The 18,425-nt window shown below is 41.5% G+C and overlaps 1 protein-coding gene across 1 annotated transcript in view; it reads left to right on the top strand.

Annotated features, from left to right (window-relative positions):
* The first annotated feature begins 14,150 nt into the window (after nucleotides 1–14,150).
* Nucleotides 14,151–18,425, top strand: part of PLEKHG6 (pleckstrin homology and RhoGEF domain containing G6) — a 28,006-nt gene continuing 23,731 nt past the window's right edge. Inside the window, exons 1-4 of the mRNA XM_030186867.1 lie at nucleotides 14,151–14,189; nucleotides 17,206–17,380; nucleotides 17,790–17,872; nucleotides 17,994–18,044. Of these exons, the coding sequence (XP_030042727.1) occupies nucleotides 14,151–14,189; nucleotides 17,206–17,380; nucleotides 17,790–17,872; nucleotides 17,994–18,044 (348 nt within the window). The remainder of the gene's footprint in view (nucleotides 14,190–17,205; nucleotides 17,381–17,789; nucleotides 17,873–17,993; nucleotides 18,045–18,425) is intronic.

Genomic DNA, 18,425 nt, shown 5'->3' with positions numbered 1-18,425 from the left:
GTTACATGCCTGCCAAAGTGGTGGTGGTGGGTGGGAGAGTTCATAATAAAGGCAGGAACACAAACCAATGTGTGTCTGCATCAAGTGGGCTAATTAGAAATCTGGTAACAAGAGGAAAGGATTGTAAAAATCAGCCTGCAGGGGATTGGGCACAAGCTTTGACAAGTTCTAGGATATTTTGTCACAGATTAATGCTCTATCCTTGTTAGACGTGTTCTGCTGCTCTTTCTGCTTGTAAAGCACAATTTATCCATTCTACAGGTGTGCTCCATTTTCACAGACTCAAGGAGCGAGCAGTTAGTGTCTGTCTTCCTGTTAATGCTGTTTTCCTTATCCAATAGGCATCAGGTAGCACTGAAACCTTCCTGTAGCAGGTGTGTTTGTCACACAAGCTCCAGAAGAAATCTTTTCTAGTTACAGGTATGTAACTTGCATTAAAAGCTCTCTTCCAGTTTTCTGTGCTGCTCTACTGTTTAGCTTGGACTGTGTGTCAGAGGTAAAGTGATTGATGACAGCTAGAGAACCTCAGATCAATCTCTGCCACTAACCAAACAAGGTCGGAGTGACTAACTTCCAGTGAACACTCCCTGACAAGTTACTGCCAAACAGAAAGATTTGTTGGTTATATCTGGAGTTTCGAAGCGGAAACCAAGGAGAAAAATAGGTTTTAGCAACAGTAGAAGTCTGGGGTCACAGAGAGGAGATGAGGAGAGTAGCTGACAGCCTTCATTGGTGAGTATATAAACTTCTTGCATTTCATAATCCCTCACGTATAAAAATAGCCACTAATTTCACTCATTTGTATTTTTATAGTGTCATATTTAATACATCAGTAGAAAAGTCTTTATTTATGTGTTATTAAACTGTATTTGATCTAATCACCAGGAGGGGGTGGGGTTCAACTTTATATGGCTTTCCCAGGTTGTAAGCATAAGAGATATGGGGTAGACTCTGCCCCCTACAGGGCAGTTGGAAAAATTGTGCCCAAACTGACTGGGAAGGGCAACATGGTGCCCGGGCTGGTTACCCTCTTTGCCCATCTCTTGAGATATTCTTGAACGTCTACACCAAATTATTATATGCTGTCAGATGAAGTGGCCAATAAATAAAATAAAACTCAATGTGCAGGGATAATAGTCCATAACCAACAAAATCTCAGCAAACAAACTACGTTACTAGTCACTACTATCAAAACAACTTTGCTCTTTTAAACGGATCTTCAGATATCCGGGCAATATACTGCATTCCACAAAACTCAGTCGTCATTGATCCATTTTTAGCCACTTTTAACAAGATGTAATTTAATATGAAAATATCATACCAGCTACTTAGCTTTTCCAAAAATGGAGGTTTTCAACTACTTCTCAGGGTAGAGGTCTGAGACATTATATTGCTATCTAACTCAGTTTTATATTTAACCCCTAGAGGCAACAGAAATTGTAGATTCAGATAATGCCGCAAGTTAGATTCATAGCTCTTACCTAAGAAACATAACCATAGATATCAGCCAGTGAAGCTTATAAGTAGAGGTTTAGCACTCTCAAATCTACAAGTTACAGTAGTCCAAATGACCCAATGTAAGTTTTTTGTACTATCAAGCGAAAAACATCAACTTTAAAATATGTTCTTATACATCTCAGTTTCCATAGTTGTCAAAACACTTTAATGGATAACATATGGACATGAGGTTTCAAATATTTATTTTTTATTTTTTTATTTACATCAATTTATATACCGTATCTTATTGCTACTGCAAGACAGAACGGTTTACAATTTATAAAAAAAAAAAAGCAAGTACAATAAGTACAAATTGGACAACATTAGAACTCCAATCATTACAGGAAAGCACAGCAAACCCAACAAACTAGCTACATAAGATGAAAACAATATAACTCATGATTAATACCCCCAGGATTTTCAACTGTGATTAAATTATAGGTAATCCCATCAATTACAGCATGTCAAATAATTTCAAATTACAAGAGTGAGAGATAAGCAAAAACTTGGTCTTCTCAGTGTTCTTTTTCGTAGGATTTGTGTACCTCCACCCTCGTGGTGGTTTGGCTTGCTTGTGAATTGACGTGTATATTTAAATAAAGAGATTGTTCCTAACCTACGTCGTCTACTAGTGTTGTTCAAGAGCCTACTCCTCCTACTCCCCCTTTCCTCAGATTCATTTTCGTTAACAGACCTAGCCCAGGACTGGAGTCAATACAAGACCTGTTTTGTCTTAGTTGATATAGTAAAATATCACCATCAAAGGAAATATGGCAGTTATCTCATCACATAGATGAAAGGTTGCAAACCCCAAGGCCTCCAACCTAAGTCCCAAAGGGGCCATCAAACATATTAAATAAGATTGCAGACAATGGGGAGCCCTGCGGGGACATCACATATTAGTGAGCTCTCCCCTCATTTGTAACCTGATATTTCCTTTTGTGAGAAAGCCTCTAAACCGATCCAACACTGCTCCAGCTATGCTGAGCCCACTCATAAGATGTCATGATCCACCAAATCAAGGCGCTTGACATATCAAATGGAGCAGCTAAACTTGTCCACCAGACTGAGCTCTGTCTAATCTTAGATAACAGTTTCAGTATTATATCCTGCTCCTGAAACATGAACTGAGTACAATGCAGAATATCATTCACCCGGATGTTTATCCTGTACATACATTTTGTTATTCTATCAAAGATAAGTGCTTTGTCACTTATATATGAATATTAGAAGTTCATAATGATTAATTGCTAAAAGATTTTGCATTTATTTTTGGAAGGTTTTGTCGTGATGAAGGTAAGATTGGTTTGATCAGAAAAGCTCTTTAAATCATTTTGATTTTGAGCTTTGAGGCTTGTACTTCCTTTTTATGAATAAGTTGTGTTCCTTATGTTATATTGCGTGGATTACTCTGTTTTTCCTTTCTTGATTTTGTAATTCACACTCGGTCTGTGGTTTTTAATGGAATATCATTTTGATCCAGAAACTCAACCAGCTTGCTGCTAATATTCCCATCTATTATTTATTTATTATTAGGATTTATTTACCGCTTCTAAAGGAATTCATGCAAGGTGGTGTACAATAAGAATAATCAAACAGAGCAATAGACAATTACGGCACTAAAAATATTCAACAATACAAATTATGGCATATTATACTACTTACAATGTCAACACATATGTAATGGAACATTTTAATTGACGTGTAGGTTATAAGCAAAGATGGAACTATAGATAGGTAAGAGAGTAAGAGGAGTTAGAAAATAAAGGTGATTAATGTAAAGAAAATTGACCAAAAGATACAATCCCAATAGGAAAAAAAAAAACTTTACAGTTGTATTGAAAGATTGCATATAAACCCCATAACAAGATAATGTATACAATACCAAATATGCATATCACAGTATTATAATCACAGCCTACTCCTTGATACGCTGTCCTCACTTGGATTTCAGGGCTCTGTTCTTTCCTGGTTTTCTTCTTATCTCTCCCAGCGTACCTTAGTGTATACTCTAGTGGATCCTCTTCTACTTCTATCCCACTGTCAGTTGGTGTACCTCAGGGATTGTCCTGTGAGCTCTTCTCTTCTCCATCTATACTTCTTCCCTTGGTACTCTGATCTCTTCCATGGTTTTCAGTATCATCTTTACGCTGTATGACTCCCAGATCTACTTCTCCACACTAGAAATCTCAGCCGAAATCCAGGCCAAAGTATCAGCATGCCTGTCTGACATTGCTGCCTGGATTGTCTCAGCGCCACCTGAAACTAAACATGACCAAGACTGAGCTTCCATCTTTCCCCCTAAACCAACCTCTTCCTCCTCCCCCATTCTCTATTTCTGTAGATAAACACTCTCATCCTTCCTGTCTCATCAACTTGTAACCTTGGGGTCATCTTGCGACTCCTCTCTCTCCTTCTCTGCACATATTCAACAGACTCTAAAACCTGTCGTTTCTTTCTCTATAATATCAGCAAAATTTGCCCTTTCCTTTCTGAGTACACTACCAGAACCCTCATCCACGCTCTTATCACTTCTCGCTTAGACTATTGCAACTTGCTTCTCACAGGTCTCCACTTAGCCATCTCTCTCCTCTTCAATCTGTTCAAAATTCTGCTGCACGACTAATATTCCGCCAGGGTCGTTATGCTTGTATTAGCCCTCTCCTCAAGTCCACTTCACTGGCTTCCTATCCGTTTCCGCATACAGTTCAACACTCCTCTTATGACCTATAAGTGCATTCACTCTGCCGCTCCTCAGTACCTCTCCACTCATCTCTCCCTACATTCCTCCCCGGGAACTCAGTTCATTGGTTAAATCTCTCTTATCTGCACCCTTCTTCTCCACTGCTAACTCCAGACTCCGTTCCTTTTATCTTCCATATGCCTGGAATAGACTTCCTGCTGGTACGTCAAGCTCCATCTCTGGCCGTCTTCAAATCTAAGCTAAAAGCCAACCTTTTTGATGCTGCTTTTAACTCCTAACCCTTATTCACTTGTTCAGACCCTTATTTTATCATCCTCACCTTAATATTCCCATATCTCTTGTTGTCCTGTTTGTCTGTCCTAATTAGATTGTAAGCTCTGTCAAGCAGGGACTGTCTCTATTTGATCAGCGCTGCGTACGTCTAGTAGCGCTATAGAAATGATAAGTAGTAGTAGTAGTACAGTACAAAATGACCTGGAAATCGGAAACACAAATGAGGTGATTAAATTTGCAGATGACACAAAACTATTCAAATTGTCAAAACACATGTAGACTGTTGAAATATATATATTTTTTTACATTTGTACCCCGCGCTTTCCCACTCATGGCAGGCTCAATGCGGCAGGCAATGGAGGGTTAAGTGACTTGCCAGAGTCCACAGGAGCTGCCTGTGCCGGGAATCGAACTCAGTTCCTCAGTTCCCCAGGAAGACCTTAGGAAACTGAAAGACTGAGCATCCAAATGGGCAGATGAAATTTAATGTGGACAAATACGCATTGGGAAGAAGAATCTAAATCATAGTTACCTGATGCTGGGTTTCACCTTAGTAGTCAGCATCCAAGAAAAGGATTGTAGACAATAAGCTGAAATCTTCTGCCAGTGTGTGGCCAAAAAAGCAAACAGGATGCTACAAAATTATTAGAAAAGTAAATAAGACCAAGAATATTATAATGCCTTTCTATCGCTCCATGGTGCGACTTCACCTTCAGTATTGCTTTCAATTCTGGTCACCGTATCTCAAAAAGATATAGCAGAATTAGAAAAAGGTACAGAGAAGACCAACCAAAATGATATGAGGAAAAGCTAAAGAGGTTTACAGTTCTTTAGCTTAGAAAACAGATGACTGGGGGGGGGGGGGGGGGAGAGAAATATGATAGAGTTCTAGAAAATCCTGAGCGGTGTAGATGGGTAAAAATGCATCAATTTTTCACTTTTTCAAAATTTACAAAGACCAGGAGGACACTCAACTTGTTGGGCAGACTGGACGGACCGTGCAGGTCTTTTTCTGCCGTTATCTTCTAGTAATTAAATTACATGGAAATACTTTTAAAACAAATAGGAAGAATATGTTTTCACTCAAAGAATAAACTCTGGAACTCGTCGCTGGAGGATGTGGTAACAGCGGTTATCATATCTGGGTTTAAAAAAGGTTTGGACAAGTTCCTGGAGGAAAAGTCCATAGTCTGCTATTGAGATAGATATTGGGAGGAAGTCAATACTTGCGCTTGGATTGATAGCATGGCATGTTGCTACATTTGGTTTCTGCCAGGTACTTCTGACCTCGATTGGCCACTGCTGGAAGCAGGATACTGGGCTAGATGCACTACTGGTCTGACCAAGTGTGGCTGTTCTTATGTTCTTAAGTAACTTTGCAACTGTACCAAAAGGTGCCTATTAACCTAGATACAAAATAACTGTAAAACTGTACCGAAAGATGCATACACTCCCAATAACAAATAAATACATTTACAACTGTATTCCCCCAAATACCACCATACCTAATACTGAAATTACAAACTACAGACCAATAGCATCTATACAGTTATTGACCAAGGGACTGGGACAGACCAAAGGTCCAGCAAGCTCAGCATCCTGTTTCCAACAGTGGCCAATCCAGGTCACAAATACCTGGCAAGATCCCAAAACAGTACATTTTATGCTGCTTATCCCAGAAAATAAGCAAATGGAATTTCCCCCAGTCCATTTAATAATGGTCTATGGAATTTCCTTTAGGAAGCTGTCCAAACCTTTTTTAAACTTCGCTAAGCTAACCATCTTTACACATTTTCTGGCAATGAATTCCAGAGTTTAATTACCCGTTGAGTGAAGAAAAAGTTTCTCCGATTTGTTTTAAATTTACTACATTGTAGCTTCATCGCATGCCCCCTAGTCCTAGTATTTTGGGAAGCGTAAACAGACGCTTCACATCTACCCGTTCAACTCCACTCCTTATTTTATAGACTTCTATCATATCTCCCCTCAGCCGCCTTTTCTTCAAGCCGGAGCCCTAGCCACTTAGGCCTTTCTTCATAGGGAAGTCGTCCCATCCCCTTATCATTTTCGTCGCCCTTCTCTGTACCTTTTCTAATTCCACTATATCTTTTTTGAGATACGGCGACCAGAATTGAACACAATATTTGAGGTGTGGTCGGCACCATGGGCGATACAAAGCATTATAACATCTTCATTTTTGTTTTCCATTCCTTTCCTAAAAATACCTAACATTCTATTTGCTTGTGGAGTGGAGGCGTAGCCTAGTGGTTAGTGCAGTGGACTTTGATCCCGGAGAACTGAGTTCAATTCCCACTGCAGCTCCTTGTGACTCTCACTTAACCCTCCATTGCCCCTGGACAAAATAAGTACCTGAATATTGTAAACCGCTTTAGTTGCAAAAAAACCTCAGAAGGCGGTATATATCAAGTTCCTTTCCCTTTCCCTTCCCTTCCTTAGCCACAGCAGCACACTGAGCCAGAAGATTTCAACGTATCATCACAATGACACCTAACATAGTAATTGACGGCAGGATAAAGACCTGAATGGTCCATCCAGTCTGCCCAATTGTCACACTCTCTCCCTTTCCATAAGTTGGTAGAATTTCAGAAAACGGCTACCCCTCCCCCAACTCCTGAAAAGCTCTCTGTGCTACAAGTGGGGCATTTGTTCTCCGGTGGATAACATCATGTTAGAACTCTTAGAGCATATTTCAAAGCACTTAGGTTTTCTAGGGAACTTTGGAAGGCTAAGTGCTTTGAAAATAGCCTCTTAGTCTTTCTCTGATTTATAGTCATTATTTGCCTGGCACTCCTGTAAGCTGAGGTCCTGGAAGGCATTTGACCTTTGTTGGGTCCTTTGAACTAGGTTCCAAAGTTAATGCCTCTGATAATGGAATCCCCTAGCAGCAATAATTTCTGGTTTGAGCATCTTTATTAGTGCTTTAGGACGTCTTTTCTTTTCGGCTACCATCAGTGTTTCTGGTTTCCGCCTCAGGTCTCTTTTCTTGAGCATCACAACACTCTAATGCAGGCGAAAGAATTATATAGGGGCAGCAATTGTGAGGGCGGATGCTTCTGTGTCACATGTCATAATCTGCCTGAGCCTACCTGTGACCCATCTATTCCTGGGTTGTCTTATTCTTTGAGGCAATGGTGGTAAACTGGTATGACTAACATCACAGATGGCTCTCATCTACAGGAAACCCTAGGCAGATGAGATAGCTCCTTCTTTCCTAACTCAGGAAATACTCACACCAACATTATGCTTGCATCTATTACACTACACTAAATTGCACTACTGACCGTAAAATGTCATCAGTCACAACCGTCTGCACTGGTTGACCACTATTTAAATCAGCTCCTACTGCATTACACAAACCAACGCCAATATGAATATTAACAAACTGCTCCTAATAATCTATTTTCTCTCCCTAATCTACCACGCATTGACAACCCCTCTCTCAGACAACAATCTACCGCAGTACACAAACCCTGCAGACAACTCAAATACAATACACCTGTCCAAAAAAATAACAACCAATTAAAAGGAAAACCTACTACACACAGGCACAATCAACAGAAAGGGAAGAAAGGACACAACAAATCCAGACACCAAGAGGATAGACACTAATAAAAATTAACACATCGTCATCCCTAACCAACCCCTACCAATCAATCCAACTGGGCTACATAAATGCCAGATCAGTAGTTAACAAAACAACAACAACAGACTGGATCACTGCAGACAATCTCAATTTCTTATTCATAAGTGAAACCTGTGTATCCTTGTAGTTTGGTCCTATTTTGGTTTTGGTAATACGTCCTTTTAGTTGACTGATATTGTATTTGTATTTTCTTTGTAATTGTTTTCCAGTTTTTATGTGTGTTTGGTCTTGTTCCGTGCTCTTCTAGTCTCTGACCTGTGTTTTAGTTCTTTCAGTTCTTCGTTAAACCATGGTATTGAGTTTTTTCTATGTGAGGTTCTGGTTTGAAGTGGTGCTATATTGCCTAGTATTGTTCTGCATCTGTTATCCCATTCTTGAAGAAATTAGGGTGAGTCTGTGGGTGTTGTCCATTTGTCGGTATAGAATTGTTGCCAGAATATTAGTGGTCAATTTTGCCTCTCATAGTATAAGTTTGTTGGTTTTTGTTGTGTCTTTTTTGTTCTCCAGTGAAGGGAAAGGTTTGCACTGTGGTGGTCGGACCATGGCCTGGCTGTCCATTTTGTGTCTATTAGTGTGATATTTGGTTCTGATGAGAATTTGTGGGTGACGATGTCTAGTGTATGTCCTTTGTTATGGGTGGGTTGTGTGTTTGGCCAGGGGAGCTCCCATAGTTGGAGGAAGTCTTTGCATTCTTGTACATTGCTTGAGTTAGTATCTTCAAGGTGAAGATTGATGTCTCCTACTATGAGAAGGTTCTGGGTGGAAACACAGGTGTTCGATATGAAATCTAGAAAGTGCGTTTGTGAGACTTGCCATTTGCCCGGGGGGTCTGTAAAACAGTGTGTGTGGGCATGATTTGAGGGATAGTCTCCAAAGAGCAGGTCTTGTTCTATCACAACCCACTATCATCAATTTGCTCTTGTCCTCTTCCTTCTATTTCAGCTCATTCTCTCTCCTCTTGCTGTTCATCATCTTTTTTTAAATCTCTTCTTTCCATTTCTTCTTATGTTTTACATTATTTCTTCTCCCTGTTGAACTCTATCCTTTCTCTTCCTTGTTCACCGTCTCTTTCACTTCATGCTCAGGCCCCATGTGTTCTACTAATAAATGGAGGAAGAAGATGGGAATCTTCTTCAGAGACCCCAGATATCCATCAGATGTTCGTTTAACAATCAGACATGCATTTAATTTTAAAGGAGGGCTTTATGCAGAGGAGCAGCAGCAGAGAGAGAGATTTCATATGGAAGGATATTTTCTTAATTTCTTCCTCTAGATTTTGCAAGGATTGGTCAGCATGACTGCCTACCTGTGACTAGTGCCAAAGGGGTTGCAGATCTAATGATCGGATTAGAAACATTGAGAATGTTTAACTCATCTAAATCCTGGACTATTCCACATGAAGCCCCTAATGCCATAGGGGAGCATCACCTGAGACTAGGAAGCCCGGAAGAAGGCACCTACTTCCAAGGGCTGGTGGCGTCACGCATTGAAAACTTATGAAAGCGACAGGCGTCTGGCCTATCACAGTACCTCCAACGGCCCTCTGCTAGATCCCTGGAACTGCTGCCAAACTAATGGAAGTTCAGTAAACAAAGGTGTTCATCAAAAGGTAAGAAGTTATATGAACATCTGGATAGAAGTCTTTTGGACATCTGAATAACAAAGGGTTTTGACCACCCATTTTGATGTACTTTTCATTTCTTTATGTGTCTGGTGAATACTCAGCTGAAGATCTTACAATTAATTCCAGTCTTTGTTAGATTAATTGTGTTTCTCAACTTTACTCATTTAATTGCAGAATGTTTGTCTCCTTTTCCATATTTAGTGGATTTCTCCTTTATGGAACATTTAGGCAGAAATACAAAATTCCCTCACCAGTATACAGGACTCATTGTCCCCTTATCTATGTCAGGGTCCTTGCTGGGAAAGATATACAGGACAGTGATGATTTCAACATCTGTTAGCAACAAGGAGTAGGTCCTAGCAAGAAAATGGGGAAAAGGAATACCACAAGAGAAGCACAGTGAGCCTCAGATGGGATGTGGTAAACAACTTTATAAGAGAACTGCCGCAGGTCCTATTTTCGACAATTGTCTGCGTAAGGGGTCTATTAAAAAAGAATACATTTACAAACATAGCTAAATAAGAAAATCATGTACTAAATATGAAATCTTATAGAAAAAACAATATAAAATGTAACATTAAAAAAGGTGACACAAAGTATGCACAGTCAACATAAACATAAACACATGAATGCATAGGTAAAACCAAAGCCAGTTAAATACTGCTCTCTTACTTTTGCTGCATCAAATCTTTATTGTTCTTTTCTTAAACTTTAGGTCCCAGCAAAACGACGGAAACGTTTACCAAATTATATGACCTTCTCCAAGAGCTACAACCCGCACCTTTTCTCTCTCTTCCCTAGTATTAAGTGATACAGAAGTAGAGAAGAAACAAGGCAGCCTGGAACAAGAGAATTGTATCTCCAGCAACAAGGGGGGAAACCTTTCACTTGTCACACTCTAACTGTAGGTGGCGCTGGTGCCTCAGCTTTCAGTCCAACCAAGCGTTAGGGTTATTAGTGCATAGTCTTGGGAAGGAGGGGGAGTATTTATATGGATATGGTGAGTATTGCACAGAAAGGGCCTTAGTTTGATTCCAGGCTGACACCTCCACTTCTTGATTGACCAGGGTGCTCAGGTGGGTGGTAAGTTATGGGTATTATGTGTGAATGAAGTCTAGATGGATGAAGTCGGGTTCACAATTACAGAGTTCTGAAAGGAGCTAAGCGCTGGGGTAATTGTATAAACAATTTTTTCCATGGGGAAAACAGAATTGTTGTGTCTACATGCTTCTGACTGCCACCTTTTGAACAAATGTTACTTGAATTATTATTATTTGTTGGCATTTGTACCCCACATTTTCCCACCCATTTGCAGGCTCAATGTGGCTTACAGTATACCGCAATGGTGATCACCAATTCAGGACAAGAAATACAGAGTGGTATTTTAGTAAATTTCATACATGACAAAGTAAATTGAAGCAGTCAAGTATTAAAGATCTTTCCAGAGTAAGAAATCAGTGTTATTGCGTTAAAGTTCTGTAATGTGTAAAACACTTCCATTTGTAGCTTCCCACTATTCCAGAACCAGGATGCTAGGAATTATTAGAATAGGGTTGCTTAAAAAAGACCAAAAATATTATAATGCCTCTGTATTACTCCATGGTGTGACCTCCACCTCACAATCTCAAAAAAGATATAGCAGAATTAGAAAAGGTTCAAAGAAGAGTGACCAAAATTATATGGGAGGGTGCTAGATGTGGTGTACTTGGATTTTTAGCAAAGCCTTTGACATGGTCCCACACAGGCAACTGATAAACTGAGCGCCCTCGGTATGGGACCTAAAGTGACTGACTGGGTTAACAACTGTTTAAATGGAAGAAGACAAAGGGTCGTGGTAAATGGAACTTGCTCAAGGAAAAGGATGTTATCAGTGGTGTACCGCAGGGATCAGTCTTTGGGTCGGCTCTTTTTTTTAACATCTTTGTGTGGAAAGATGTCTGGTAAGGTTTCTCTCTTTGCGGATGGTACCAAACTCTGTAATAGGGTGGACACCCTGGAGGATGTGGATGGTGTGAAGAAGGATCTGGCAAAGCTTTAAGAATGGTCCAATAATTGGAAACTAAGATTTAATGCTAAGAAATGCAGGGTCATGCACTTGGGGCACAAGAATCCAATGGAACGGTACAGTATAAGGGGTGAAGAGCTTCTGTGTACAAAAGAGCGGGACTTGGGGATGATTGTGTCTGATTACCTTAAGGTGGCCGAACAGGTAGAAAAGGTGATGGTCAAAGCTAGAAAGATGCTTGAGCAGCAGGAAAAAAATAAGAGGTGATAGTGCCCTTGTATAAATCTCTGGTGAGGCCCAATCTTCTTATATAATAAAAGGCACCTCCAACATTCTGAGGCTGACTGCATGGCTGAGGCATTCCTGCTCTCTGTATCCATCTTCTGAATTGACATCACGTACTTCCGGGTTCGTCACAAGCAGAAGTGACCAACCACACGAGGTTTCTCGGCTTCAGAATGTTGGAGGTGCATTCTATTAAATAGGATTGGTCAGTTCCTTGAAGCACAGCCAGAGCTCAGCGTCCTGCACAGTAACGTTCAGACACCAGAGAGAGGGGGGGCTGACACCAGAGAGGGGGGGAGGTATCTCTGTCACACACACACACACACACACACACTCTCTCTCTCAGTCAATGTCTTTCTCACTCTCACACACTGTCTCTCACACACTATGTTTCACACTGTATCACATTCACTCTCTATGTGTCACACAGTCATTCACACACTCTCTTGGTCTCATACACTCAGGCTCACAGAGAGTCTGTGTCTCACACACACTCTCTCTCACACACACTGTATCTGTGTGAAACACACACTCTCTCTCTCTCTCTCTCACACTGTGTCTCACATACGCACTTGCACACACTCTCTTTCTCACACACACACTCTCTCTTGCACAGACACACTCGCATCCAGACTCACTCTCTCTCACACACACACATTCGCACATTCACTCTCTTTCTTACACACACTCTCTCAAACATACACACTCCGAGGAAAACCTTGCTAGTGCCTGTTTCATTTGTGTCAGAAATGGGCCTTTTTTACTAGTTTAGATATAAATCTCACCAGATAGTTATACAAGATATGCATGCAATTCTGGAGACCACACCATGGAAAAATATAAACAGGAGGGAGTCAGTCCAGAGAGCGGGCTACAAAATTAGTAAGCTGTCTCTGTCATAAAACATATAGGAACAAGCTTAGGAACCTCATCATGTATACGCTGGAGGAGAGGGGATATGATAGAGACATTTAAATACCTCAAGTGGTGTCAATATACAGGAGGTGAAGGAAAACTCCACATGATGAAAAGAGGAAATAGACTTAGGAGGAATCTAAGAAAATACTCTTTCACCAAAAGGGTGGTAGATGCGTAGAATGGCTTCCCGGTGGAGGCGAGGACTGTGTCAGAATTTAAGAAACCATGGGACAGGCATGTGGGATCCCTTAGGAAAGAAAGAGTTAGTGGTTACTGAGGATGGGCAGACTGGATGGGCCATTTGGCCCTTATCTGACGTCATGTTCTATGTTTCTATAAAGGGGATAGAACTGCTCCCATATGAGGAAAGGCTAAAGAAGTTAGGACTCTTCAGCTTGGAAAAGAGATGGCTGAGGGGGGATATGATTGAGGTCTACAAAATCCTGAGTGATGTGGAGCAGGTGGAGGTGAATCAATTTTTCACTCACTCAAAAAGTACAAAGACCAGGAGACATTCCATGAAATTGCATAGAACTACTTTTAAAACAAATAGTAGGAAATATTTTTTTCAGTCAAAGAAGAGTTAAGCTCTGAAACTGATTGCCATATGGTTTAAAAAAGGTTTGGACAAATCCCTGGAGGAAAAGTCCATAGATGGACATGGAGGAAGCCAGTGCTTGCCCTGGGATTGGTAACATGGAATGGTGCTACTAATTGGGTTTCTGCCAGGTTTATGCCCTGGATTGATCACTGCTGGAAGCAGGATACTGGGCTGAATGGACCCATTGGTCTGACCCAGTACGGCTATCCTTATGTTGTGTCCATTAACCAGCAGATGGAGACAGAGAACTGAAAACATAGCTGAGACATATCTCTCTTGGTATTTAGTCCAGCTCCTTAGTATTTTCTAACTCCATCATGTGGATAGACACACTTTTCAGCCTCTGGTTCTGAGTGACTTTCTCCTGGTCCAGTTGGTCAGCTGGTCCACAGTTGAGCTTTGCAGGTGGCTTGAGTCTGCAGAGTCACATCTGGAGGTCTTCAGATCCCTGACTGTGGTGCTTCGCAAATTTACTTCTTCCCTCCTTTCACCACTCCCCCAGTTTCCTGTGGAGCTCTCCTTGACAACAACTTAAAAAAAAAAGGGAGAAGGAAAGAGGTTTTTTTTTTTTTAGAGAGCATGGGGCAGAATATCAGTCCTGATCCTTTCTCATCTGGGGTAAGACTTGTGGAGACTTTGAGCTTGAGGGGAACAACCAGCAGTGGTGAGTGGCTAAAGTTTGACTTGGGACCACTTGAATGGCTGCAAGTTCTACTTACTGCAGGGAGGGGAGGGATCCTCCTGACTCACTGCTTGGGACACATTGTGTTGTGCTTGTAACAGTCGGGGTGAATAGGGACTCCCATAAGGCAATTAAGCAGTGTTCCCGCTGTAGGACACACCTGCCGGCATCAGGGCATTGCAGTCTGTGCAAGCTAGGAATCCTGTGGGACACGGAGGAAATGGTTAGCAGCAGCAGCACATCTTTGGATTTGGCACAGAATCTGAATATGCTGGCGTCTTCAGGCACTACAGCAGGGCCAATGCGCAGTTTGATGCAGGAGAGAGCAGGGACACCATTTTGTTGGTGCTGACTGGAAGTGAGGAGCAGATGCCACCATTTTACAGTCTCAAGACCCAACAGACCTTTCAGGATCTTTGTGTTCTCCGGAGTTTATATTTCTCTTACAACTGAAGCAGTGACAGTTAGAATTGCTTCAATGTGCTTCAGGTTCTTGCCCTGCTGTCTGTCTGGCTCCAAAGAGATCTCATTTAGACCTCCAGGAGTGGGCAGATGAGGCTATCTCTGCTTCTCCTTCCTTATCTGATGTGGAAGGAGCTGCTGATCTGAAAGTATTGAGGTTGTTTCATAAAGAGGAACTCAATACTCTTATTTCTGAGGCACTGGTAGTGCTTTCCATCTTAATCCATCATGAGGGGGCTTAGAGATCCTTCTAAGACTTTCCCGATGCATTCAAGAACTGATCAAACATTTTTTTTTCATGCACACTAAATGATGGCACAGAAAACAAATGTAAAAAAGGAGTTTTGAGCCTGATAGAAACGATATATCGACTAAAATTGATGCCAGTTGCAGCCAAGGATTGTTATATTTTGGTTTGTTTAAGTTTGACATTAACTAGTGTTTACCATTGCTAGTAATGAAGACCTAATTTCTCCTTCTTTATGCTCGTGGTGCATAAAGGACAGTTTTCAAATAACATAGTAACATAGTAAATGATGGCAGATAAAGACCTTACGGTCCATCCAGTCTGCCCAACAAGAGAAACTCATTTTACATGGTATGTGATACTTTATACCCAGTCTGATTTGTCCTTGTCATTCTCGGCACAGACCGTAGAAGTCTGCCCAGTACTGTTCTTGTACTACGTTCTGAAGCTAACATCGAAGCCCCTTAAAATTTACACTCCAGCCCATCCTATCTATTCAGTCACCGTAGAAGTCTGCCCAGCTCCCATTTTGTTTCCAATTACCAGCGTCACCACCCAATCTCTGCTAAGATTCCACGGAACTATTCCTTCTAAACAGGATTCCTTTGTGTTTATCCCACGCATGTTTGAATTCCATTACCATTTTCATCTCCACCACCTCAGGTGGGAGGGCATTCCACATATCCACCACTCTCTCGTGAAAAAATACTTCCTGACATTAGTCCTGAGTCTGCCCCCCTTCAACCTCAATTCATGTCCTCTAGTTCTACCGCCTTCCAGTCTCCGGAAAAGGTTCGTTTGCGGATTAATACCTTTCAAATAATTGAACGTCTGAATCTTATCACCCGTGTTTCTCCTTTCCTCCAAGGTATTGTTCAGGTCAGCAAGTCTCTCCTCGTACAGTTTGCAACGCAAATCCCATACCATTTTCGTCGCTTTTCTTTGCACCGCTTCCAGTCTTTTTACATCTTTAGCAAGATACGGACTCCAAAACTGAACACAATACTCCAAGTGTAGGAGTGGCCTAGTGGTTAGGGTGGTGGACTTTGGTCCTGGGAACTGGTTCGATTCCCACTTCAGGCACAGGCAGCTCCTTGTGACTCTGGGCAAGTCACTTAACCCTCCATTGCCCCATGTAAGCCGCATTGAGCCTGCCATGAGTGGGAAAGCACGGGGTACAAATGTAACAACAAAAAAAGTGGGGCCTCACCAACGACTTCCAGGTGGTTGCAATCTACACAGACAGTGTGCTGCTGCGGCGGCTAAGAAAGCAAATAGAGTGTTAGGTATTATTAGGAAAGTAATGGAAAACAAAAATGAAGATGTTATAATGCCTTTGTATCGCTCCATGGTGTGACCGCACCTCAAATATTATGTTCAATTCTGGTCACTGCATCTCAAAAAAGATATAGTGGAACGACAAAAATGATAAAGGGGATGGGACAACTCCCTAAGGAAAGGCTAAAGCGCTAGGGCTTTTCAGCTTGGAGAAAAGACGGCTGAGAGGAGATATGATAGAGGTCTATAAAATAATGAGTGGAGTGGAACGGGTAGATGTGAATCATACTTAGTAACATAGTAAATGACGGCAGATAAAACCTTATGGTCCATCCAGTCTGCCCAACAAGATAAACTCATTTTACATGGTATGTGATACTTTATACCCGAGTTTGATTTGTTCTTGCCATTCTCAGGGGTAGACCGTAGAACTCAGCCCAGCACTGTTCAGAACTAGTACAAGAACTCTGCCCAGCACTGTTCTTGTACTAAAAGTTCTGAAAGTTCTGGAATCCCAATTAGTAGCAACATCCATGCAGAACCCAAAGAGTAACATAGAGTGGCATAATCCAACGGCGCCGGCGATCTATTTTGGCGGCGACGCAACAGCTGGCCATAACCGTATTATCAAAAAAGATGGCCTCTTTCTAAAAATACTAGGACTAGGGGCATGCAATGAAGCTACAAAGTAGTAAATTTAAAACAAATCGGAGAAACCTTTTCTTCACTCAATGTGTAATTAAACTCTGGAATTCGTTGCCAAAGAATGGGGTAAAGGCGGTTAGCTTAGCAGGGTTTTAAAAAGTTTGGACAGTTTCCTAAAGGAAAAGTCCATAGACCATTATTAAAATGGACTGGGGGGGGGTAATCCAATAACAATACAACTTACAATGTCAGTGTGTCTCCCTGATGTATAGGCAGATTGATCTCTTTATATTAATCTGGTCCATTTACACTTTTTACAGTCAGATAAAACAGAGGAACTGAAGAAGAAACTTGCCTTTTATAGCATGTTTGGACTCCCACGGCTTTCCCGTGACCTGCGAATGTTCTGGGAAATTCGTGAGGGGAATGAGACCAGCATCCGGCTGGAGAGTTCCTGGAGGGACATTGTCAAGGGACATGAGGTAAGGAACTTTGGTACATTCACAGATGGGTACATATGCTTATGTAGGTGTTGCCCCACCATACCCCCCCCCCTTCCCACTATAGTCCCACCCTAATCCTCCCCAAACAGTTGAGTTACCTACTGCCTATGGCTTCTTGCCACTCAGATTTTCAAACAGAAACCACAATGGTAATTTCTTTATGAAAATTAGCCAGAAGTAGCTGGACCTTTTAAAAACAGAATTTTGAAAACTGCCTCTGTTAAACATATACACACATATGTGCACACAGACACATGCACGCTCACACACTTGCATGCATACATACATACGTGCACACGCATACTGATTTTTTCATTCTGCTGAACTTGTGCTGGAAAGTTCTGTCCTAGTTGGTGTAACCTGATTTCTTCCCACTTCTCCTCCCTGCAGAGTATAAGCAGGAAGCTCTCATCAGCAGGAGGCGATATGGGAACTGCTGTGTACAGAGCTGTCATACATGAAAAAACTCCGGATAATCACGGATGTGAGTGTGATTTACTGCTGTCTATTGCTTTCCTGAGACCCTCACAGCCTAAAATTCAGTCACCTGCAGAATGTTGTGCTCTGTATAATGTTTCAAACATTTTTTTTTTTTTTTACTCCAGCTCTTCATCTGCGGACTCTTAAACCTGCACAGTTCGGGCTTTCTGAATGAGGTATGTGTCTCGTCCAGCACTGCCAAGGTGGGCTGAGAAGATTCTTCTACACCATCAATTATACATTAGAGATGGCAATAGCCCAGCCTAGTATTTTGGGTAGGTCCAAAGTTAACAAGGATGGGCCCTTCCAGTCAGGGCCGGTCTTAGCAAGTGCGGGGCCCTGTGCAGACCAATTTGGTGGGGCCCCATCCTAGCCCCGCCCTAGCTCCGCCCTCACCCTAGCTCCACCCCATTGATAAGATTATTCCATTTTTAAATTTTTTTTATTTATGAAATTTCAAATAAAGACAAATGAAGCTAAACTTGTACAAAAAACTGATTGAAATAATAAGTACAATGCTATCATGAAACCTCCCTCCCCAGAAGTGGAGTGGCCAG

Source organism: Microcaecilia unicolor, chromosome 14, assembly GCF_901765095.1.
Source record: "Microcaecilia unicolor chromosome 14, aMicUni1.1, whole genome shotgun sequence".
In the NCBI taxonomy this organism is placed as follows: domain Eukaryota; kingdom Metazoa; phylum Chordata; class Amphibia; order Gymnophiona; family Siphonopidae; genus Microcaecilia; species Microcaecilia unicolor.
This window is presented reverse-complemented; position numbering and strand designations above follow the sequence as displayed.